Raw genomic sequence first — 24,962 nt, 5'->3', positions numbered from 1 at the left:
CCCCAGCTCTGAGCCGTGCATTTCCCCCTCTTCCTTCCCGTTGAGCATTAATCTCTGTCGGTCCGCTGCTTACACCTGCCGCTCCCCGTCTCTCACGTCCAGCCTCACTCAACATGGATGATTTTGACATGCTGAACGCCCCCGCCGCCGATAACGGTGTCGGTTCGGAGGAGGACCCCGCCGCCGCCTTCTTGGCCCAGCAGGAGAGCGAGATCGCGGGGATCGAAAACGACGAAGGCTTCAGCATCCTGGACAGCGGAGAGGTCCCCTCGTCGCTGGGAGAGTCTAATGGTGGGTGACCGCTGTGGTCGAACGGAGACAGTTAGCCTCTCTACAGCGTTAACACAGCTGGGTTGGTTAGACTAGCTTTAAACAGAGGCTACTGAACAGTAAAGCTTCATTTGAACCGTTAACCTGGTCCTAAATGGACCCTCGAGTCTTTTAGCTAGCTTGTTAGCGTTAGCTGAACTAGCAATTTAGCTAAGTGGGAGAAGCTAGCGTTAAGATGTACCCAGTGTACACGTCATTTAAAATGTCAAAGAAACACAAACACGTGACGTGGAGACTATGACTTGTTCACTGGTGAGTTTAGGTGGTTATCTGAGCTCCGGCTCTCGCCTGTGAAATGAATGAAGCTGTGTGATAACATCAGATGATCGGTCGCGTCATTCATCGGAGCTCCTCTCTGACAGCGCTACGTGCAGCTGGCTCTCACCCATAGGCTGTGGGTCCAACCTCGGGCTCATGAGGAAACTGGTGCCGCTTAATCACCTTTGGCCACGGCTGCCTCGCTTCCTGAAGGCTGGAGCTGCCTTGTGTCAGATGTGCTGACATATCATATTACGAAATACGTGTGTGTGTGTGTTAAAAATGTGAGGATTCAGCAAGAGTGCAGGGCAGTTAGCCGAGGTCGAGTCCTCATAATGTTTCCTTTCTCCTGCCCTGTTTGTGTTTTTCATTTGTCTGCTTGGTTTCTCACTTCAATTTCCCATGTGTTCCTTTTAGATGGTGCCGTCAATGGAGATCTACATGTGGTAAAACTGTCTTTACTTTGTTTCTGTTCTCAATCAGTTTGCTGATAAATGTTCAAAGTTATGTATCTTGTATGTTGTTTGTGATTAGGGAACACTTTGACAGCAGCCTATCTGTGCCCATCACGCGCACACACACACATCTTTCATGTGTTGAACATATTTCTATACAGATATTTGGACTTGTAAAATAGTCTTTACTTGCAGACTCTCAGGAGCTGTGGGTTTTTTCTCTGCTGAATCCATAGTCGATCTCATCTCTATCGGTTATAACATTGTTGTAGCAAGCAACTGTCCATGAAAAATAAAAAGACGCCACTAAGCAGGATCCTTACTTTGACACGTTCAAAATTGTTTTAATACTTGTGGGAAAGTGTGAGTTGATGGTCAAGAGTAAATATTGAAGCCCTACTCCTGTCTTCATCTTACCACACCCCCTGCCCCTCTTAACCGGAAGTTTAAATACAACAAATATCTGTTGCCTAAACAAACAATCACAAGCCCAGGCTAAACATTAACTTTGGCTTCTACAATTGTATTCAGCAAAGTAGTTGCTAATGTTTTCCCCACTAAGTAAATTGCAGAAATCGAGCAATAAAGAAGTCAGATGGGTGAAGCAGCTGAAGCAGGGAGGTGATTGGACAGGTTTTCAGTGAGCCAAAAGTTCAGACAGATATACTAGACCACTTTACAGTATTTGTATGTCAATCTGAAAGTTATTCTATGTAAAATGTCAGTAAAACCCATAGACTTATAGTACAGGGAAAAAATGTGAGCAAGCCCAACTACATCTAGTTCTGTCAGGTCAAAGTTAAACTAATAAGTTGTCTGCAATCTTTGATGGATTCTTCCATTGCAGAATTGAAGTAAAAAAAACCTCACTCTTAAGTTTTCACTCTAAAAAAGAGATTTGGGTAGCTGTCGAGTGTTCGACATCTTGGCTTCATCTTAGTGATGTGACCATGGTCCCTGATGTAAGCAATTTAGTGTGTGCAATGTTACAGCTACTGATGGGACTGAAGACACAAAATATATATACCAATGTTGTAATAAGCCAGAATAATGCATTCAGTGTGATGATAACTTTAATATACAATTGGCATGTTAATGGGATGTAGACCATTGCTCTGGTGTTTCTTTTTCTTTCTCATCGAATACCGTATAAAGAATGTGTCTAGTATTTATCTAGAGGTGTGGGAAACACTTTTAGTACTGTGGCAGTGTGATTTTAGTACTAACCTAAAACACTTGAATATGCGGCTGTTAGATTTGCTCCAACTTCCTTTTCCTGTGCTGTGGTTGCAACATTGCTTCCTTTTGCACTGTCATGACGTCCTTCTGTGAAAGAGACTAAGCTGATAAAACTCTCAAGTGACCAAGATTTGGTTCATTATACAGAAAAACTATACAAACTATGTGCATATTGGAATTAGGACAAGACACTGACCACAGTCCCTGAGTCAAAATGACTTTGTTCCTTTAGTTCAGAGTTTGAAAGGTGAATTATTGAATAATTCAGTACGGAGGACGGTTTCTTTAACATGTGATATCGTTGAGAGAATGGTTTCCTATCATCACTTTCATTGTCTCTCAGGAAAGCAATGGGCCATCAGATGCTTATGCAGCAATTTCCAATGCAGACCGGCTGCAGGCCGAACCTGAAAGCCTACGCAAGTGGAGGGAGGAGCAAAGCGACAGGCTGGAGCTGCTAGGTAAGACCAGAGTGAACGTGGCTGACCCTGCTCTCTGAAACATGAAGAGCTTAGCGTAATATTGTGGCCCAATATTGTGGAGATTCAAATATAGATATATAGTCTATAACCCGTACACTGTAATCATAAATACTTCCTCTACCAATTCCTATATTTTTTCTTCCTTGTCTCCTTCCCTGTCATTCCTGCCTTGTTGTCTCTACCCTCACATCTGCTCTTCACTTGTTTCTTGTACCTCTCCTCGCTCATCTCCCTCCCCAGACGACAACTCTCGCCAGCAGGAGTCGGAGTGGAAGGACAAGGCCAAGGTGGAGCTGGAGGAGTGGCACGCCAGGCAGAACGAGCAGCTGGAGAAAACCAAAACCAACAACAGGTACTGGCGTCATAGACAGATAGAAAAAGGACAGAAGATTAATGGAACTGAGGGAAGGTTAATATTACTGTTAGAAAAGCCAAGATGATGATATAGAGGTTTTGAACAGCTCACATTCTTGGAAAATATGTGAATATTTTAAAAGGTAATTAGCAGTTCCTTAATAATAGCAGCAGACTTGGGGTCAGCCTGCACCTATCCATCATCAGCCCAAACACTCCAGTTTTCAGCTCATTTGTGCCCAATAACTCGAAAGTTTTTATTCTTCAGGGTTCAACCTGAGAGCAACAGTAGATGAGTCAAAAACATTATATTCAGTCATAGTGTAGGATTTCATGCTTTGGTACAAACAAATGAGCTTTTTTGGGTCATGTTTATTACAAATCTTGTCCTATAACAACCCTGGAACAATGAATACCTCTTTAAATCTATGTAAAAACCAATGCAATAACACTGCTACAAACGCTATTGTGTAATTTGTCACTCATTTACATACAGAATTGGTTGTAATGAGGACGGCACCCTTTACTAACCAACTGTTCTGTTTAAATGCCTGTAATATCTGTCCACGTTAGATCTGGCTAAATCAAACTTCAATCAAATTAATGTAGTTAATTGGTATTGACTTGTTTTAAAATGACGACACTTGAAAAGACTAACACGTTGAGGTCTCCTATTGTTGCTAACGTGTATTACTATTAAAGGATGCACTAAATGTTGGCTGGTGTATTCGTCTCCTCCACCGGCCTCCAGGTAACTCATTGTTTTTACGAGTTGAAGTGGAAACTATGTCAGTTACTGCTTCACTGTAACGTATCCCTGCTGCCTTATTAATAATGCACCATCAGCAGCCATGTCTTCCTACTCATGTGACGATCCTGTTTCTTTTTGGTTGGTAAACTATTTCTGCTCTATAACAATACATTATGGATGTGTCTGTCTCGTAAAAATACTAACCTTGAAAAACTTGTCACACAAATGGCGAAGAATTCTACAAATGTAAATTCTACTGAGTTGGTGCTGCAACCTACAACTATTTTAACAATTTCTGTTTTTCTGAACTAATCATATAATCATATTATATTGTTAATAATAATAATAGAAGACCGATTCCTTTCCTCCAAATTTATTGTATGTATTACAATTACAATTTTTGTCAAAATATAACCACAAAAGTATTCAGTTAAAGTTATATGAATCAAAAATTAGCAAATTAGTTCCCTCACGATAAAAAATGTGAATATCACATATTTTGGTATTATGGAATTATAACCTATGCTTTCAACACGCAGTGTCATGATGATTCATTAATAGTTGAGGAATACATTCAGAGGGGAAGAGTTAAAATTGATACTGTTTTGAAGTCTTTCGTGCACGTAAATAATGACTTATAAATGTGAGGAGCTGATGTTTTGAGCATCACTACTGCTGTATAATTATAGATTTTAAATCGGAGCCTCCCTGATCCTTCGAGCCCACCCTGACGCTGCAATGAGTCCATCCAAAAACCCGAGCCTCTGATTATATGCCGGAGCGTATTATTATGTCGTAACTTATAATGCTTGTGTTTCCATCCTATTCTCCCTTTTACCACTGTCTCTCTTCTCTCCTGCCTTCTTGCTGCTCTGTCGTTTGGGCGGATGTTTGTCCAGGGTGCTGGATGAAGACTTCTACAAGCAGCCCTTCTCTGAGCTCATTGGTTATGTGTATGTTGCTCCAACTAACATCCTCCTCTTTATTTCTTTCTTTTTGTTTTGTTTTCTCCATCGTCATCCCCTCCCAGCTTCTCATCATTTATATCATTTTCATTAGTCGCTGTGTTGCCATGTTTCAGTTCCATCTTTAGTTTTACATATGTACTTACCTGGATAATGGTTTCTCATCCAGCTCTTCATTATCTTTTTTTTTTTTTTTTTGTAAATATAAACTGCAGTAATTTACTCCACACATGTGCGCATGCCATTTGTGACTGGATGCCTGTCAGAAGAATGACTACATGCTACTACACACTCACAATCCACTGAAACCAATTGAATTCTGTCATCACTCTGCCTTACACATCAACCTATTTTACATTTTGCAAATACATTTCTTGAGTTTCCCACATTTCTCACTTGCTTACATTAACTGTATGAAGTCTCAGAGAAAGTGTTTTGTTTCTACTTGACGGCTTTTCTACTTGTGATTTTAAACAAATGAATCTACAAAATATATTCAGGAGTAGCATGCCAATAGATTTATTTGAAGCAATTGTGTGTTCATATGTGGACGTGGTGTTTGCATTAGTGTGTTAGTGAGTTGCATTTTATTTACTTAAGGGTATTTGGGCTTTTACTTGAGCTCTATACAGGATTAAGAAACAATTAATAATTTTAAGTATAATTTATCTTTAATATGCTGCACAAAGTTCAGTAAAGGTTAAGGGCATTAATCACCTTTTCGGAAACACAGGTTTCCAGATTTGTGTCCATGACTTTGGTTCTAAATTGTGTTTCACTTTACCTTTTGAAGAATCTTGACTTGGGACACAGTCGGCTCTGAAACGGGTTAGCAGTCCGTGCTGCTAAAATTAAAACGTACAGCAAGCTGTCATTGGAGGCACCATTGGTCGTGTCATGAATACACAACTGCTTCAAACTAAACTGTGTTCACGCTTTATTAGATGGTAAGCTGCTCTGTAGCTGCTGCTGTCTGACAGGATGACACACTGATTTACCAAAGCTAGCTGTCCAGAAGCCCGAGCTGTGCAGCCTTTGGTTTTGTTATCAAATCTTCCGGGAACATGTATTAGTCTGCATTATGGTGTACACATTTCTTTTCTGGTTTTCAAAGTCAAAGGACTCGTAGCAGGTTTTTATTAATGTACAGCTGAAAGGCATCATGCTTGGTGAGAATATGAGCTGGACATTTTTTTATATTCAGTCATTGTATTTCTTCCCCTTCACCTATTCAATCAATGAGCTGTTCTTGGTGTCACTTTCCCACAGTGTAGTAACATCAGTACTAATATATGTCTGCTGCTGGGTAATTTACTCTTGTCTGTTGATAAGGGAAAGCAGTATCTTACAATGTTACTAACCTCTATATTTTATAATGTGTACTCCTCAATGCAGCCTATGCAGCTCATATGTGAGATTTCCCCCAATACTACTGAACAATGTGCTTTTTAGCCTCAGTGATGAAATAGAAAGATGCTGAATCAAACCTTCTTCCTCCTACGTCCTGTTGGTTTGTGTCTGTGACGAGGACTGCTGGGAACTTGTTTATGAACATCGAGCAAGGACATGTAGGCTTCAAAGATGTGAATACAGCCTCCCACACAAACGTGGTGTTTTAAGTAAGAAAAGGTGAAAAGAGAATGAACAGATCTCGACACAGTCTCTGATCAATGCCTGTGAAAATCCCTCAAAATAGTTGGAGCTGGTCATAATTGTAAAATAAGTAATTGAAATGAATTGTGTTAATAAGCGATTTTTAAAGAAAGGAAAACTGCTTGTAGATGCACTTTTTGGGATTATGTAAGATTATGCAGTGCTCAAAAAAAAACATCAACCCATTAGCAACTAGTCTACAGAGTTTCATAAATGAGAGCCTAAAGTCCTTGTTGACACAAATCTAACATGGGACTCACTCTCACCAAAACCAAAGGCTGCACACTATTCTTTCTGTAGAACACTTTGAACAAATACGTTTTTTATAAACTGCTGCTTTTGCATGTTTGCTTTCAACATCTGCATTTGGCTCATTTTTGTTGTCTTTCATTTCGTCCCCTCCCCTCTCTATCTCTCTTTTCTAAATTCTGACTTGTGAAACTGTTTCTCCCTGTTTTCTTTTCCTATGCACCTTAAAGCACACACATTAACCATCCTTGCTACCGCCTAGACCAGTTAAGTAAAAATATAAAACCCCAGAACCTCCGAATACTCCATATATTTTCTTTTGACGGGGGTAGATACAGTTCTTTGTGTGTGTGTTAGATATTTGTACCTTGCTCAGATACTCTAGTTTACGAGCCCGACAGTTGGATCCACTGCCTAGTTAAATGGTAAAATGTCCCTTCTGTGATGTTGTGGTCCTTCTGGTCCCTTTGTGTATTTGTAGTTGGTTGTGACGGTGAATGTTCATTGGCTTCTCATCCCCCATTTTGCTTTGTGTACTGTGTTGTAGTTAGAGCTGAGTCTGTGCTTAAATTGGGCGGGGGCAGGGTAGGGGCGGGGGGTCCTTGTAAATAGAAATAAAATCTGGCAGTGGAATTATGACTAAATGTTTTGTGGGTTGGGTGTGATGAGGGTTTTAATTTCTTTAGCCACAACCTGTGGCTTGCATCCTGAAGTGTATTGTGATGGTGGCACAAGTTTTGTATTTTTGTTCTTTGTTAAATCAGTTTTGTGTTTTCATTTAAAATAATGTCAGTCCTGTAGTGTAAATGTTGCTTTTCTTTTGGTTTGATTCATGGTTTTGAAAACTCCTCAACATCACCAAAAAGACACAAATTGATATCCACGACGATGGCACACGAAATCAAAATGAACACATTCACGCCTGCTTTTCAGCCGCAGCTAAATGCATGGCGACGGCCCAGTAGTGCTTCCAGTTCTTTTGGGCTTGGTGGAAAAAAAGAACTTGTCATTATTGTTCCTTTTTTAAAATCAAGGACAAGTATACAGATGATCTTCACATCTCTGTACTTGCGTCTTGTTGAGGAAAGAGAACAGTGTAAATATGCCTGGGCGGGTGTGGGCAAACTCCCCTCCCTCAGTTCTACACAGAACTGTGATTTTAACCAACCAAAACTGCTTTTCACACCTTATGTTTATTATTATTATTTTAGCTTCAATTTGTTTTCTCATCAGTATTTCACATGTATCGCCCCCTAATGTTGTGGAGAGTTAAATACAGGTGACTGTAACATGTAAGCAGAGTCCGGGGCATGTGACTGGTGATGAATCTGTTGTAGCTTGTTTCTCTTTGTGAGCATTAAGATAGATGTGTGTGTCTCTGTGCGATGATTGGACTGTCCTGTCCTGAGGTCGACTCTGCTGAACCAACACCAAGCTGAGAAAAACTATAAAACAGACTCAAATGTCATGAGTTCATTTACTGTTGTTGCAAGTCTTTTTCTAGCCTTTTTCAGAGAGAAATTTGAGCTTTATTTGATCCAATAAGTCTTTTTCTAGCCTTTTTCAGAGAGAAATTTGAGCTTTATTTGATCCAATCAGTCAGTGATGCCAGAGTCTAACCCCCCCCCCCATGAGAGCTTCTGTTTGTTGGCTATCAGCAGAGGATTTTCTCAGGGCTGTACGTATGTCTTATGTTTACCTCGCCTCTTCCCCCACTAACGGTTCTCTACTCCTTGTCCTTTCCATTCTTGTCTTCCCTGTCGCGTGTAGGGCGGCCGAGGAGGCCATGGTTTCAGATCTGGATGAGAACAACCCCGGCACAGAGTGGGAGCGGGTGGCTCGGCTCTGCGACTTCAACCCCAAGTCCAGCAAGCAGGCCAAAGACGTGTCCCGCATGCGCTCCGTCCTCATCTCCCTGAAGCAGTCTCCGCTCGTCCGCTAGGCCGCCGAGGCCGCTCAGGGCATCATTCCATATCACCCTCTTACCACCACACACACCTACCAACCTAACTACCGACGTCCCACCATTTGTATTCTAAAGACAAGGGGGCTTGCACCTCATCTGTTTCTATCCGTTTGCCATACACAGCCCTTCCCCCTCAGTGGAAGGACAGAGCCAGTGGTCCCATCCCCATCTATCTCCTCCTGGCAGGGCTGTAGAGATTAGCCTCAAAGCACCAGCTCACCATGTTCTGCTCCCCTGAAAGGTTTGAGAACCTCCTCTGCAGACAAGTCAACACCTCGTAATTCCTCTTCCTTGTTTAACGAGATCAAGACCAGTTAGATCTTATGTTAGGAATAACCAGACCAGTTCTCTGTAGTCTTGTGTATGGCTGGTGTAGGGCTGGTGAGTTGGGACACTAAAAGGGAAGGGTTGTTGTTTGTTTGGGCCGACAGCGACACTACAGCCTGCTTCTCATGGCCCCCAAACAATATCATTCCCACGATGCTGTACTCATTCTGATCCTGTCAATGTTTGACCTGTGAGGGTTGGTTGTTGTTAAATGGATTTAATTTGCCCTCCATCTCCCCATGTTCTCCCAGCCTCACAAAAATGTATCTTCAGCATTTTCTTTTTTCTTTCTGTTTAAGGACCAAACTAAAGCAAATCTCCAGTCCTTTGACCTGTGTGTGTTTAGAGCCTGCTTGTGGTATATGTTGTGTTAAATTTTCCAATCTATGCATTTCCTTTTGAAAAGTCCCCCCTCCCTCTCTCTCCAGTCAGGAACTGAACAAAGTCCAGTCATTACAGTATATGTGAGCTGTTTGTATGTGCGTTTAAACCTCAACAGTGTGTGTATGTACTCTATGTGTGTACCTTTGTACATATACAGAAGGCAATATATATACAGAATATAAAACAATTATGTCATTGAAATTAGACACTTGTGGTTTTAACGATAACTAAAACGATCAGCCAGCTGTTGCTTGACCATGTGTGTTCATTGTCCTTTTGATTTCAATATCAGTAAAAGTTGAATGAAAGTTATTGTCCTGTCGTTCTTCAGCTCAATTTTTATCACATTCGCCAAGGAGTTTGTTTTCCTCCCTGTCTGATTGTTGTCAGTGTACCGTGGAACGTGGAGGAAGGATGTGTTATTGGTCGGGGAAGAACCTGTTAAGTTTTGGTGCATTGTGATGTGTTTTTTTGACATTTTCACTTATTTCCCAGGGAATAATTCATTAATCTTGATAGAAAAAATCGGGCATATTAAAGGGCCCATATTGTGTTAAATACATTTTCTGGGCTTTTACTATCCGTAATGACTTGAAGGGGGTCAGGAGGGACCCCCTGAAAAACAGTCACCCAGCGGACTTTATCACTCAGTCCATTCTAAGAAATATGTTATTGAAACGTCTGGTTTCGTACTTCCTCCCCCTTATGAGTCATGGGTTCGCACTCGTCTCTCAGGCCCACCCAGCCGGTACCAGTCCAGCCTCTGAGAGACGGTTGGGCCTTGTTGGAGATATGTGTTCTACTGAGTGCTACTGTAGTTATTACTGTGGTGCACTGAGTCAACTGAAAGTATCATGGTGCCTGCTTGCAGGTCCTGGAAAGATGAGTGTGAGTTTGATCATTGAATCTGTACCAGTTTGTGTCCACAAGGAGGCAGAGCTTCTGTAGAGAGCAACAGTCGTACACATTTAATTTGAGATAACAAAAAAGAATAACAAAAATAGTAAAATTCATACAATACAATAACATGTACACATAGATTCAGCCTAATTAAATATGTATCCAACATAAATGTTATCTGTTATTGCTACCTGGTGCTGGGTTGCTTACGTGGGGTCGCTGTCTGGCTGGAGCCAGTTCCAGCTGACACTGGGAGAGAGAGCTTGATGTCTAGAAAAAATAAATATCAATGTTTAACAAACAACAGGTTTTGCTGCCTCCCTGTGTTTAAACACATCAACTGACTGCTCTTAAAGGACTCCAGTGATGACGGAAGCTTTTGCACAATTCACTTCTCGATGTCAGAGCTCAAATGTCTCACCCGACCTTAACGTGCCCCCAAGATAAGGTCATCCATTCATCACTGATACAAACTGGTATAACTACTGATGCGAACGTGGTGTACTGCATACATGCCATCACACACACACACCTAAGTTTGTGGCTGCTGATGACTTAAGGATACGTGACAGATAGATAGATAGATTAAAAGATAGATAGATACATAGATAGTTTTTTAAAACATCAATATAAATAAAAAGTATAAAGATCTTTTATTGAAATATTTCATGAACCTGTTGAGAATAAAATCTGAATTCTAGACATCAAACATCAAAGTAGTTTTAGACATTGTCAGTATAATGCAGATCTTCTCGTCAATATCTGCACTGCCTCATCTGCTGTGTGTGTGTGTGTGTGTGTGTGTGAGGGAGAGAGACATGGTCATGTGTGTATAACTAAAAACTTAATATGCAAATGCGGTCCATATGGAGGCGGGATTTCTCTGGCTAACCTATAAAAGGCAGAGGGAAAACTTTGCTGCCTTACCTGGTCAGACCGGTACCCGAGCTTTCACTCTGTGTTTTTGCCTTTTGCTATTTTTGGAAAGGTTTTTGGATAGTTTTGTTTTAAAGTAAATTGAACCGTTTCACTTTTTACTCTGTATCTGACTCTGAGCTCTGAATCTTAAGTCCTGAAATCCAGTTGATTGGAACACAGGGCACCTGACTCCTGTCTGCAGTTCACTCGTCACTTGTCCTGCGTACACCACCAGAATGCCTCTGCAGTTTGAGCTGTGTCCCGGCAGGATGATCGGGGGCTCCCATCCCTGCTTCATCATAGCTGAGATTGGACAAAACCACCAGGGAGACATTGAAATTGCAAAGAAAATGATCAAGATGGCAAAGGTAAATTAAAGAGATGAAACTGTGAATTTACAATACAAACAATATTGCTTTGTGCTGTCAAAATGAAGCCAGCATCCTCTGATCTCCCCTGCCTCATTGTCTTGTCGTCTCAGGACTGTGGTGCTGACTGTGCTAAGTTCCAGAAAAGTGAATTGGATCACAAATTCAGCAAGCGAGCCTTGGAGCGCCCCTACAAATCTATTCACTCCTGGGGCAAAACCTACGGGGAGCACAAGCGTCACTTGGAGTTCAGCCACGACCAGTACAAGGAGCTGAAGAAGCATGCAAAAGAAATTGGCATCTTCTTCACAGCCTCTGGCATGGATGAGGTAATAATCCAAATATGATCCAGGTCACTTTGTCTTTTATCCACAGGAATAGTGTAGTGCATCTCAGGACACTGGCTGTTCATGACATTAAGACAACGTGTGAACATATCTTCACATATATGTTGTTTCTAAATTATTTTTCATATATTATTTTATATGCTGTTCATGTTATTTACATCTGTGCTTCTGTATTATGACATATAGGCTGTCTCTCTGTTTGTTTATGTCTTGTATCAGGAGTCTTCTGTCCTGAGAGATTTTCATATGAACATGAATCTTTACTTTTGTTCTGCATGCTTATGAATAATAACTTTGTCATTTCAAACATCCTCAATGTCTGGTTAGGGAACATGGATAAAAGAAATGGCCTCTTTTATATTTACAGCATTTTTTTATGTTACACAAATCAACAAATAAATAAAAGAGAATACTAGCAACAGATGACAGGAACAAACAAGAATTGCTTTTACTTAACATTGAATTAATTGACCCGGAGAGGAGAGGTGTATTTACAGTGTATTTGTGTCCTAATTACTGTGCACTGGTGTCCAAAGATGGCTGTGGAGTTCCTCGATGAGCTGGACGTCCCTTTCTTCAAAGTTGCCTCCTGCGATGCAAACAACTTCCCCTATCTGGAGAAAACTGCCAAAAAAGGTATGACGCTGCACAGCACGTCACCTCAAATGAATCTGAAAACCTCCGAAAAAATTGAAACCCACAGGTTTCAGAAGAAAACTAAAAGAAAAAAAATACAAGATTTTGGTTGCAATTTGATTGTTGGATGTTTCATGTGCCTGCAGACTAAGCTCAGAGGTAAATAGATTCCACCTGTTTGTTGTTTGATATTTGGAATCCAGCAGAAAATATGTTTATCACCACACCTTCAACAATGGTTGCAACAGAGTGTAAAAGAAACAACTCTTGTCACCATTGAAATCTGCCATGGAATGATGAATCACCAAATTCTTGACCTGTTTATGTCAACTGCTGCTGTGTAGATGAAGTGAAGCAGAGACTGTTTACTACCAGGAAACGTCCATTGCCATTGCCTTCTTCTTGTGTTCTGAATATTTGACAGCATCCACTACTTAGACTGACTCAAGCCAGTAGGGAGCGCTATTTACTTTTTTCTATGTTGTTTTAAGTCACACGATATTTTGTGAGTGATGAGTCTCTGGGGTCAACACATATTTTTAAATGCAAGATGTAAAAGAATCAACAAAACATGACTATGCACGGTTTCATGGCTGAACAACACAAAGTTATAGACCAGTTCCCTTTGTAAATATGTAAAGGGACGTGCATCCCATAACAAACACCATATCTCCCTGTGACTTTTTAAAAAACGTCTGTCTGTGTCAGGACGTCCCATGGTGGTGTCCACCGGGATGCAGTCCATGGAGACGGTGCGTCGCGTCTACCAGACAGTGAAGGAGCATAACCAGAACTTCACCATTCTGCAGTGCACCAGCGCCTACCCTCTGGACCCTAAAGACGTCAACCTCAGTGTGATCCGGGTAAGATGAATGGAACCAGTTTCTCCTCCCACTCAATCATCCTGCAGACATTTAACTCTGAACTGTTCTACATAGTAGCCGACAGCCCCGGCCAGTTTGTGCTGAACAGATTCAGATTTTCTGCACTTGACTTTGTATTCACTGTTTTAACAGCAGTCTCGTCTGAATGGAGAAACTGAATCATGCAATGTGTGTGAATAGATACAGTGTAGATTTGTATCACACATGACTGTCGTAGTTCTTGTTGCAGTTTAATGCAATATGTTTTGCAGAATCCAATGCACCACTGACTCTGGGTAATCCCCACCATGTTCCAGAGATGAACAATGTGTGATCCAAGACTTGTGCTTCAATTCTCCCGTCACTTGAGGTTCATTTTATATCAATGTCTTCAATTGAGGCCCTGTCTGAGTGGGCTTTGAGTAGAGAGAGCTGCACAGCCTCCATCTTGATGATTCAAGATTCAGTACTTTATTGCCACACAACAATTTGCCTCTGTGTGCCCACGACGAGACAACAATCACAGCATAACACATTACAAGAAAAGAAACAAGACACATAACCCCCTCGCCACAACAACATAAAATACATCTGTTGATGTAAAATAGTCAAAATAAATACAGAATGAATTTAAATACAGTAAAAACTAGTTTAATTAGAGTAGGATGTCCGGTGCTTTAAAAAAAAAAAAAAAACTAAAATACTAAATACAATAAAATTAGGTGGTAGTTATTTCTTTGGGTTTGTAAGTTATTTAGAGATTTGATGGTTCTGCAGTAAGTTTCGTATATATGTCAGAGATGGGGGTGAGTTTGAAATTGATGATTTTCAGTATACTGAGACTTTCTTCTTGGAGGCCACAGAGATCTACGCACACATGCAAATGGTACATTCACAGTTTGCGTGGCCTTGAGTAACCTACAACCACACATATATCACTTGTGCACTACATTTTATTTGTTATTTTATCGCTTTAACAGGACATGAAGCATCAGAATCAGTCTTAGCACATGTGTATGTTAGCACATGATTTAATCTGCTGATTTATAAAACACTCAAATAGTTTCATAATCATTCAACATTTTCAGTCACATTTACTCCAATAGTCTAAATACAAAAATGCATAAAGAATGTCACTCAGAGAGCAGAAACTTCTGCCAAGGCCCAACAGTCCTCTAATGAAACCACATTTAAATTCACTAGATCCATATTTTTAGTTGGATCTGCACCAAATTGCACACACTCCATGAATATCAGCTTGAGTTTTTTTCATCAAGATCCATGAATTCCTGGATCTGACCCTGATCTGAATCCACACCAAAATTAAATGAGTTCGTCCATGACCCGTACCACATCCTTCCACCTAGTTTTTGTGGTACCAAGTCCAAGGGCCCCCATTGGCTCCAGGGCACTGGGCCTGTGTCCACTTTGGACCATAGCTGAAGACAAACGTGTTTAAACTTATAACACACATTCATCAGCTGTGCACATTGAACTGAACTTTATAACCTGCTCCCTTTACTTACCTGTCACTGTGTGAACTGGCCATGCTTGTTGGACTTTCAGTTTCAAAAACATAGTGGGAAGGTTGCTCTCTTCTAGCTTTCCCACTTGCTGACAACATGATAGTTGCAGTTTGCCAGTGAATGACTTCTGCACAGTTTTTGGTCCAAGTATAAAGTGCATAAAGTTTATTGAACCCAGGTTCTTTGAACCATAATGCTCAGGATAAGATGAACAAACAGTAGCTGATTTTAACATAGTGGTGCTCAGCTCAGATTCAGATCAGATAAGCAGTGATGCAGCGTGAATAGCTTTTTAAAAATTAGAGGGTTTCATTGAAAGGTATAACTGCATGTCATCTGTATAACTGACTGTAGACAGCAAACACAGCAGGACAGAACTAGGAGTAAATACCTCAGGTTCTTGAGGTTAATGCACACGTCTTCATTGAGATGGATTTTCTTCCCCCCCTCATCCATCTATTATTTGCTATACATTTGCTAAACCTACCGAAGACTTGTGTGTGTGCAGTCTTATAACCGTAGCTTCTAAGGTCATTGCTGGGTTCATGTTCACTGTTCAGGTGAAGACCATCCTTTCGACAAGATGTTGGATGTTTCCCTAAAGTGGTTGAAATCTGATGAAAGGTACGTATGTATCTCCACAGCGCTGGCAGTACGAGTTAACAGTCTGGCTGCACCCCTGCTTTGTCTGTAATAATTATCTTGGGTGGTGCTGTCATTCAACAAAAGAAGACAAACGTTTTAGCACCTTGTAAAAATGGCCCGAAGGTGCGGCAAGAGAGCTGAGATGCCACGATTGAGTAATTCCCAACAGAGAAAAGGACACAACTCATTAAATACGTATAATGATGGTGTGATTTTATTGCATGATACAAATATTTCTAAATTTGCATGTAGGTTGCTAGCTTAATGGATATTGTTGTTTCTCATAGCGGAGGGTGTCCAACGGCAGGATTATACCCACAGTTTACACCCAGAGAGTCAGACCATAACCAGTTAGCCCCTATTCTCAAAGCTCATTTACTGTAGCCTACTTTTTTTTGTCATTTAAGTTTTTCTTCATTTTTCTTCACAGTCAACTTACATCATTAATTAAGGGAAGGAAAACACAAAACAGACACACAAGCAAACCAACAAAATCACAAAACAGACATCACAACACACATCTAATGGTTCACAAAAGCATGGATAACAGTATATTCAATAATTCCAGCTGTAATACTATCAACAGAAATGTCCCTAAAAAAAAGTCCATAATATACAGGAAGAAGTGATCTTAGACTTTTCAAATTCAAATTTCACTTGTGCATATGTCAGTCTAGCTATCGAGAATGCATAGGAATCAGTTTGATTCTTAAGTGTAACCCAGTCAGTGAGTTTGAAATCACATTTGAGATCTGAATACAGCATCGTCAAATCAGTTATTATGTTAACGTCAGTAGTCAATGATTTACTCTCATATCTCATACACCATAAACTGGATCAACAGTTTCTTCCTATTCCAGTGTCTGAACATCATGTGATACCACAGCTGCGTGCAACTCCAACTGTTCCACAGAGCCTTGTCATGCCATCAGGAGTAGGGTGTGGCTAGATAACACATTTACATTTCTCGTACGTCCGCATGATAATGTCTTTGTTTTATTCCACTTCAGTTTGGGGAGTTCCCATGAAGACCAGTTAGACTGGAAACTGCGGTCTCCCTCCCTCCTTCATCAGACAGTCTCAGCAAACTGTGGAGGAGGAAGAGCATATTTGTATGTTGGGAAATCAAGTCAACATTGTGTGTGTGTGTGTGTGTGTGTGTGTGTGTGTGTGTGTGTGTGTGTGTGTGTGTGTGTGTGTGTGTGTGTGTGTGTGTGTGTGTGTGTGTGTGTGTGTGTGTGCGTGCGTGCGTGCGTGTGTGTGTGTGTGTGTGTGTGTGTGCGTGCGTGTGTTTGTGTGTTTGTTTGTGTATTTCTGTCATAGGCTATCATTGGGGACAAAAAAAATACCATTTAATTGGGGGACGGGTTAAGAAATTGGGGACAAAAGTCTTACTCATCTATATAATGTTCTATATCAAGTCAATGTAATTAAACCATGTGTGTGTGTGTGGTGTGTTTGTATATTTTTTTTTTCATAGGCTACCTTTGGGGACAGATTTCACAATATAAAACAGTCAAATTAGGGATGAGAGGTGTGTGTCCCCCAATTGGGGAAAAGCAGATTTTGGGGTCCATTGTTAAAGTTAAAGGTTGTCAAAGGTGATCTTTGAAAACAATGTGTGTGTGTGTGTGTGTGGCTGGGTGTGTGTGTGGGTGTATTTTTCATCAGTGGATTATTATCGAGTGAGACACCATGTGGGAATGTTTTTCTTTTTGTTATTTTAGGCAAACCTCCAAGGTAACTTTCCCACTCCTGTCTTACAAATAATTGAATTCACTCAGTTCATGAATAAAAACGTCTTTACAGTTAATACAACAGTAACATTGTTGGTAAGCACATACACATAAACTAATATAACAAACTATACAACAAATGTTACACACAACTCACATTTTGAGAGACTCAGATTTTTACACCCTCTCTCTTTCCCTGAAGGAATACCAGAGGGAATTTCCAGATGTTCCCATCGGATATTCTGGACATGAGCAGGGGCTCTACATCACTTTGGCCGCGGTGGCGATGGGAGCAAAGGTCGTGGAACGCCACGTGACCCTGGATAAGACCTGGAAGGGAAATGACCACGAGGCATCCCTGGAGCCATCGGAGCTGAAAGAGCTGGTCCGAGCCATTCGACTGCTGGAGATGGCGATGGGATCACCCACCAAGCAAATGTTACCCTGTGAGAAGAACTGCCACGATAAGGTTGGTGTGACTTGAGTCTGTGTCAGCAGTTTTATTTCTAGTGTTCACCCCCTTTTGCGTTAATAGTATACAAATTACACCAACCAGAATTAAAGGGCCACTCTGCCAATTTTGCTCATTTTACCCTTTCATTTCGATTGCGTTGTTTCATTCTAAACTCAAAGTATGATTGCCTTCACACGTGAATACACATATTTATAAGTTTAATTAAATTCCCTCAACTGAAACATTCCCTTTTTTTCCACAAGACCAAATGTCAGTTTGATGAAAACAAATGTGATGATGAAATGGGCACACATCAACTTGCTCCATTGCAGCTTACAAGGCTCAATAGCATTTTGTTTTCTAACCTGTCATTTGTATTAATCTTTCAATGGTTTTGTTTGGTTCCAGTTGGGTAAGTCGTTGGTGGCCAAGGTGGCCATCCCCAAAGGCACCGCACTGAGCCTGGACATGTTTGCGGTGAAGGTCGGCGAGCCAAAGGGCATCTCCCCTGAGACCATGCAGCAGCTGGTGGGCAAGAAGCTCAACGTGGCCGTGGAGGAGGATGACAGCATCTTGGCCAACATGATAGAGTAAAGGATACGCAGGATCCGGTTGAGGGAGAAAGAGGCAGACAAACAGAAAGGGAAACGGAAAGATAGAGCAAGGTACATGATAAGAATATGGACAGGGTGTGTTGTGTGTCTACAGGAAGAGATACAGTCAATGGAGAGATCCAGAGGGAAGAAGAGAGACAAGCAGAGGATCATGTCGGGGTGAAAGAGAAAGAGGTGGGATATATAGAGAGAGAAGTGCAGCTAGAGAAAAGTTAAAACAGGGTGAACAGATCTGATCAGATATTAAAGTTACCACATGATGCTGATAGTTGAACCAAAGAGGGTGTTGCTGTGAGATGTAATTACAAGCAGACAGTAATTACAGGGTGTGGTGCATGGTTTGCGTTGTGCACCACAACTATTTAACTGAAGTTCAAATAGTCACTCCACCAGCCCTGTCAAGAACTGAGAAATCCACCATGTCAGTATTTCTCATGTGTGGTGTGAACATCATCTGTACATGGAATGATCTGTACCTGCCCATTTTTACCCAGCTGTACATCTAAAAAGGGATGAGGTTATATGCAGTACGTATTTGTGGAGGATGTTCAAGATTAATGGTGTTGGGTTTTCTTTTGCAACTTCAGTTCATTTGCATAGATGATTCTATTAATGTTCTATTCTATTCTGTTCTATTAATCTTGCAAATAAAGATGGTCCTGCAAATAAAAAAACATATTGAAAATAAAATGGTCCTGCAGATAAAATAAATACTGCAAATAAAGATGAATCTTGTAAATAAAAATGGTTCCGCTAATAAAAATGTATCTTGCAAATAGAAATGGTTATGCAAATAGAAATACACATTTCAAATAGAAATACACATTTCAAATAGAAATTGTCTCGGGAATAAAAATGAGTGTTGCAAATAAAAATTGTTTTGCAAATAATAATAAATACTGCGAATAAAAATGGTCTTGCAAATGAAAAAATTAACATAGCAAATAAAAACTGATTTTGCTAATAAAATGGGCTTCCAAATTAAAATAAAGAAATATTGAAATGAATGTTGTAAATAAACAGATAATAGATAAATAATAATCTTGCATTCTAAAAAATAAACCACATAAGCTCTATTTTCTTATTTTATTTTTATTTAGCAGTTAAACATCTTCTTTGTCAAGGGCATCGTCCCAGCTTTAGACTTTTATTTTGAGAACAAAACGGTTATTACGTAGTTTCATTAAACCGGAAGTCGTCGCATCCGGGATGTGCAGCACATTAACTCTTCCTGACACGACTCGTCACTGTCTGCGTTAGTCCTGTCTTCTGTTAAATAACCATTTTTACTTGTTAAACGTGTAATTTTCTGAAACAAAATGCCTTTGAAGTTCGAGCTGTGTCCGGACAGAATGATCGGAGGGAACCACCCGTGTTTCATCATCGCTGAGATCGGACAGAATCACCAGGGAGACATTGAGATTGCCAAGAAAATGATCAAAATGGCAAAGGTAAGGAAATCACATGGAAACAAAACGTATCGGCTCAAACTGTGAATGTATTGTTTCATATTGTTTTATCCCAAACACGTCAGGACCTGTCGTCCACTTAAAATCGACCGGTTTAAAAATCTTGCTTGCCCCACTTCCTCTTCTGAACCATCCATGTGAATACAATATTAACACTGCTAGTTTGTCTATGGCTGGAATACATGGTTAACATCATAACTGTGCTGTGTCCAAGTGGCTCTGGAGGATTTTGCATAACGATGTTGAGTCATGAACACTAAATTAGTGGATTTCTGAATGGAGTCTGGTGTGTAAATTCCTATCTAGCACATGACACACACTGGTGGGTTTGTGTGCTGGTGTGTGGAGAGTGGTGGCTTAAGTTTTGTGCAGCAGATGGTGAGAAACTAAAACTTTAGATGTAGCATAAAATCACACCATTGCAGAAACATGGGCAAAAGATTCAATGTGACTCATCCACTATTATTTAATTATGTTCCAAATATGCAGATATCTGATTTATCCACAATTTCCCGGGATATTTGCTGAAAAGATCTTTTTTGTAATTTGGCAGCACTCACAGGTAAATGCTTACAAAGATAAGAGTTTTATTTTAATTTGGTTGTGTTGAGTTTATAAGTAATAAGTACTGCTCCTTTTCAACCCAAGTACAGTATTTACTTTATTTTAAAGGGGACATAGCATGCCCATTTTACCACAAGTTGATATGGTTCCTTGGGGTCTTAATGAAATGTCTGTAACATACTTTGGTCAAAATACCACAAGGATCATATAAAACAGCACCCTTTTTACCCTGTATAAAACAGCCCTCCACAGAGTGACCTGTTTTGAGTGCCTGTTCCTTTAAATGCTAATGAGCCAGCTCCCCCCTCCCCCCTCTCCCCCCATGATTTTAAACGATATAAATTACATATTTTATATGATATAAATTATCAAATATGCATCCCATACTTTGTATTCCCCTTCTGTTGTCCTGGAGTTTTAATTTTCCCAATCACATAATTAAATGTCCCCCTCTGCCCATCCACTACAAGCACACAAGCAGACAGACAGAGAGAGAAAGAGGGGGGGGGGGGGGCTATGAAGACCATCATTTACCCCCGAACCCCGACATTCAACGGGTACAACAACAAGCGGAGAAAGCAGAATCGCGGGCTGACCTTATATATACAGTCTATGGGGCTGACCAGCGCGGAGAAATGCGCGTCCCGTGTGAACAGCCAGGCGGCTGCGCGCTTGAGAATGGCGCTGCGCTGCCCCGCAGCGGCGCGGCGCGGCGCTTCCGCGTCCGGTGTTAACCCGGCGTAACGAGTGTGGGGGGGAGGTGGGGGGTGGGCCAAGGCCATGTAGGGAGACTTCCAGTGTATTGTTACGAGAGAGTACATAGGAAGCTCATTCCAGTCACTCAAGCGTGACGTTTCTGACTTAGAGGAACCATAACAAAACGCGCAAGTGGTTTTTTCCAGAGTTTTTGGGTTGGTAGACCCACATTAACGTGTAGAAGCACTAACAAAGTGTAATTTTCATAATATGTCCCCTTTAACGTCTTCCCCATATATGCTGATTAGTATATTTCCTTTTTTACATTTTTTTTATTCTTTTCCATGTTCCGCTGACCTACCAGGGAATACAAGCTCATCTCCAGGAGCCTTTCTATGAATTTACAATTGCTTCCTAGGAAGTTCTAGAGGACCCTTAAAAGTCAAGTTAAGTCAGATTTATTTATATGGCGAATAAAAACAAACAAACGTGTACATAAAGATAAAAGGAAAGAAATGCAAAAACAAAGTAAGAATAAGATGAAATAACGACGGACATAAACTGATCCATGAGACAGAATCAGCTTGAATTAAGATGTATTACCATTATCAGATGTAAAATATGTGGGACAGGAGACTGTTCCTGAGCCTTGGGGCTGTAACTAGATTCAGACTAAAATCCTTACTATTCACTGTGACTTCCAATCTTCACTTCCTTCTATCCACCTTCACAGGACTGCGGAGCTGACTGTGCCAAATTTCAGAAGAGCGAATTAGAGCACAAGTTTAACAAGCGAGCCTTGGAGCGCCCCTACACCTCCAAACAATCCTGGGGGAAGACGTACGGTGAGCACAAGCGACACCTGGAATTCAGCCACGAGCAGTACAGGGAGCTGCAGAAACATGCAAAGGAAGTGGGGATCTACTTCACTGCCTCAGGGATGGATGAGGTAAGGAAGATACAGATGTTAAACCTTTGGTCACGGTTAAGTTTGAGCTTGAGCATAAATGTTTCTGTCTTTTTAGATGGCAGTGGAGTTTCTCCATGAGCTCAATGTGCCTTTCTTCAAAGTGGGATCAGGAGACACCAACAACTTCCCCTATCTGGAGAAGACTGCCAAGAAGGGTGAGTGTAAATGGTTATAACTCAATTAGATGTTTTAAGTTTAGATATAACAAGTGGTTGAATTGGTGTTAATAACTCACGATTAAAACAATCCATCATTATTGGGCCGCGGTGCTGGTCTGCTCTAGACATTATTTTATAAACTGCTCTTTTACTCTGAGAGTAAAAAAAAAAAAAAGTGGCAACACATCCTCTTTCCGTCTGTGTCAGGACGTCCCATGGTGGTGTCCAGCGGGATGCAGTCCATGGAGACGATGCGTCGGGTCTACAAGACGGTGAAAGAGCACAACCAGAACTTCGCCATCCTGCAGTGCACCAGCGCCTACCCTCTGGAGGCCGAGGACGTCAACCTCCGAGTGATCGCTGTAAATAAAGCTTATAGGATTTTACTCTCGTATAAAAATGTTGCCGCAAAAACAGGTTGACTCCCCCTCCATATTTTAAGAATTCAAATCCATCCTAGAACATAAAATATATTAATATTTCATTGAAATCTTTATTCAGCTTTTACTGGCTAATAACCATTTATGTTCACAAACAGTCACCCCCACCTGATCATGAGATATGAGCATTGTGACAAGTGAAATTTTGAACTAGTCTTTAATTCGAGTTTTACTTGTCAAACTCACCACAGGAATACCAGAAGGAATTCCCTGACATTCCCATCGGGTATTCTGGCCACGAGTCTGGGATCAATATTTCAGTGGCGGCCGTCGCTCTTGGGGCGAAGGTCATCGAGCGCCACGTAACCTTGGACAAGTCGTGGAAGGGAAGCGACCATGCAGCCTCACTGGAGCCCTCAGAGCTGACAGAGCTGGTCCGCTCCATCCGGCTGGTGGAGAGGGCGCTGGGCAGTGGCCTTAAGCAGATGTTACCCTGCGAGAAGCCATGTCATGATAAGGTTAAATATCCTCTTTTCGTCTAGAAAATGCACACAAATTTCTGAAATAATGTTTTTAATGTCCTGAAGAGACATTTTCTGAAAGAGAACAGTTTCTGTTAATGTCCCTCTGCTCTTCCTTTTTCCGCCAGTTGGGTAAATCAGTGGTGGCCAAAGTGAAGATCCCCAGTGGAACCGTTCTGACTCTGGACATGCTGACGGTAAAGGTGGCCGAGCCCATGGGCGTCGCAGCCGAGGACATCTACCAGCTGGTCGGCAAAAAGGTGACAGAGGACGTGAAGGAAGACGAGAGCGTTGTGCCGGGGGTGGTGGACAACTACGGCAAAAGGGCAAAGTGCTGAGAATGGAATCGAGGTTTGAAATGGATAAAAAACAAAAATTAAGAGGAAATGTTTCTTCTGGGGATAATTCTGAAGGAGCTGAAGATGACATGTGAAGGAGTTTGATGGAGAATCAGTTTGTTGCTGCTGAGGTCCCAGATGTTCAGGTCCTGGATAGACACACACAGCAACAGGTTACGTGATGTAATTGGAAGAGGCATTATAGTCTGATAGATAGATCCTGTGTTCTGATTCAATACATTTCCTAATTTTCTAAAAGCGGCCTTAATATAATGCTCAATCAAAAAATGTTCCTTAACAGGCCCAAAATATCAACAACAAGAAGAATGACTGGTTGTCAAAATGTTGTTTACTGAATGAAGTGGGGTTCCTGTTTTTATTGTATTTTTGTCATCAATCGTCTTTGTTGTGTTTCCATGAATGTCCACTAAGCCATGATCCAGGAGTCTGTCTAGACTCTGTAGAGAAGTCTACAATGTTCTGAAAAGATGACGTCTTCAAATAAAATACCAATATTGCCAAAACCTCTTTGCAGCTTTGCTCTGGTGTTTGACCGTTGTTAAGATACCGCAAAAGTAATTGTTATTGTCACAAAAATCGTAAAACCCGGATGATAATGTCCAACTGTGTTCCAGCTCCCTGCAAACAAGTTTATACTTTGCTATGTTGAGTAAACCTGTCACTTCTTTGGAGTAATTTGAACCACTAGATGGGGCTGTTTACTCAAGAGTGTTAACATGGTGTTATCGCATTTCTCTTCCAGTGTTAACGGAAGGGAAATCATGTTCGTACCCATCCCCATGAGATATAATATATATCATGTATATCAGACTTTAAAAACAGCATGTATACATAAATAAAACCACCAACAACAACCCCATTTTTTCTAACACACAAGGGTCACGGTGCCGGTAATAATCCTACTCTGCATTTGAGATTTAGAGGATTTTACTCGGATTATGTAAAGTTGTCTGTCTGACACGAGTTTTAGGCCTCTGGTGTCATGGCTCTACGGGCTGACGCTAAGAGGAGGGGCTACGCAGAGCTAATGAGCCGCCGTCGTCATTTCCAAGATGTCAAATTACCACGTTCAAGATTGACCTTTGCTTTTTTCCAGTGCATATTCCTTAATCAAGTTTTTACCCCGACCCCCACTTCCACATATGGGAATCTGGGTTATGATTGGTAGGCGTAGCAACAGTAACTAAAGGGTGCAGAGCTCCATGAAGGGTCGGTGTCCCTCAGAGGAGGCAGTTTCCAGCGATGACCTGGGCCATCTCCCTGCTCATAGATAAAGGGTCTCTCTCTCTCTAAAGCATGTAGCCTATAACTTAGCGGCTATTTCAGGCAGGAGCTTTAGCCAGTAAGCTGCTGCTGATCCCAGCTTCACAAAGGAACATTGATCGATCTCTTTCACTTTTCATCATCTGGGCCACCGGTCACTTA

General features: G+C 41.1%; 3 protein-coding genes across 5 annotated transcripts; all 3 read left to right on the top strand.

The window, feature by feature from the left end:
- clta (clathrin, light chain A) lies at positions 1-9,721 on the top strand. Of its 3 annotated transcripts, XM_034599053.1 has the most exons (7): positions 1-291; positions 1,006-1,034; positions 2,626-2,743; positions 3,005-3,116; positions 4,769-4,822; positions 6,967-7,002; positions 8,507-9,721. In XM_034599053.1, exons 1-7 carry the CDS (start codon positions 114-116, stop codon positions 8,676-8,678), a joined length of 699 nt encoding a protein of 232 aa, XP_034454944.1. In that variant the 5' UTR covers positions 1-113; the 3' UTR covers positions 8,679-9,721. The 3 variants fall into 3 exon arrangements, with proteins under 3 accessions (XP_034454944.1, XP_034454952.1, XP_034454962.1); XM_034599061.1 differs by lacking the exon at positions 6,967-7,002; XM_034599071.1 differs by lacking the exons at positions 4,769-4,822; positions 6,967-7,002 and having other exon boundaries at positions 5-291.
- Positions 9,722-11,231: 1,510 nt separating this feature from the next.
- Positions 11,232-19,159, top strand: LOC117769798 (sialic acid synthase-like). The gene is made up of 6 exons (XM_034598941.1): positions 11,232-11,599; positions 11,713-11,928; positions 12,483-12,582; positions 13,291-13,445; positions 17,555-17,821; positions 18,215-19,159. The coding sequence occupies exons 1-6, from the start codon at positions 11,468-11,470 to the stop codon at positions 18,398-18,400; spliced, it is 1,056 nt and encodes a 351-aa protein (XP_034454832.1). The 5' UTR covers positions 11,232-11,467; the 3' UTR covers positions 18,401-19,159.
- A 426-nt stretch (positions 19,160-19,585) lies between these two features.
- LOC117769790 (sialic acid synthase-like) lies at positions 19,586-24,041 on the top strand. The gene is made up of 6 exons (XM_034598933.1): positions 19,586-19,871; positions 21,883-22,098; positions 22,175-22,274; positions 22,485-22,639; positions 22,909-23,175; positions 23,307-24,041. The coding sequence occupies exons 1-6, from the start codon at positions 19,740-19,742 to the stop codon at positions 23,514-23,516; spliced, it is 1,080 nt and encodes a 359-aa protein (XP_034454824.1). The 5' UTR covers positions 19,586-19,739; the 3' UTR covers positions 23,517-24,041.
- The last annotated feature ends 921 nt before the right edge of the window (positions 24,042-24,962 follow it).

Source organism: Hippoglossus hippoglossus, chromosome 1, assembly GCF_009819705.1.
Source record: "Hippoglossus hippoglossus isolate fHipHip1 chromosome 1, fHipHip1.pri, whole genome shotgun sequence".
Lineage (NCBI taxonomy): Eukaryota > Metazoa > Chordata > Actinopteri > Pleuronectiformes > Pleuronectidae > Hippoglossus > Hippoglossus hippoglossus.
This window is presented reverse-complemented; position numbering and strand designations above follow the sequence as displayed.

Coding starts and splice junctions, on each gene's coding strand:
- clta (XM_034599053.1), top strand. CDS start 114: ATGGATGATTTTGACATGCTGAACGCCCCCGCCGCCGATAACGGTGTC. Junction 3,117..4,768: donor AAAACCAAAACCAACAACAG/GTACTGGCGTCA, acceptor ATGTTTGTCCAG/GGTGCTGGATGAAGACTTCT. Junction 4,823..6,966: donor TCTGAGCTCATTGGTTATGT/GTATGTTGCTCC, acceptor TGCACCTTAAAG/CACACACATTAACCATCCTT.
- LOC117769790 (XM_034598933.1), top strand. CDS start 19,740: ATGCCTTTGAAGTTCGAGCTGTGTCCGGACAGAATGATCGGAGGGAAC. Junction 19,872..21,882: donor AAATGATCAAAATGGCAAAG/GTAAGGAAATCA, acceptor CCACCTTCACAG/GACTGCGGAGCTGACTGTGC. Junction 22,275..22,484: donor GGAGAAGACTGCCAAGAAGG/GTGAGTGTAAAT, acceptor CGTCTGTGTCAG/GACGTCCCATGGTGGTGTCC.
- LOC117769798 (XM_034598941.1), top strand. CDS start 11,468: ATGCCTCTGCAGTTTGAGCTGTGTCCCGGCAGGATGATCGGGGGCTCC. Junction 11,929..12,482: donor CAGCCTCTGGCATGGATGAG/GTAATAATCCAA, acceptor TGGTGTCCAAAG/ATGGCTGTGGAGTTCCTCGA. Junction 12,583..13,290: donor GGAGAAAACTGCCAAAAAAG/GTATGACGCTGC, acceptor TGTCTGTGTCAG/GACGTCCCATGGTGGTGTCC.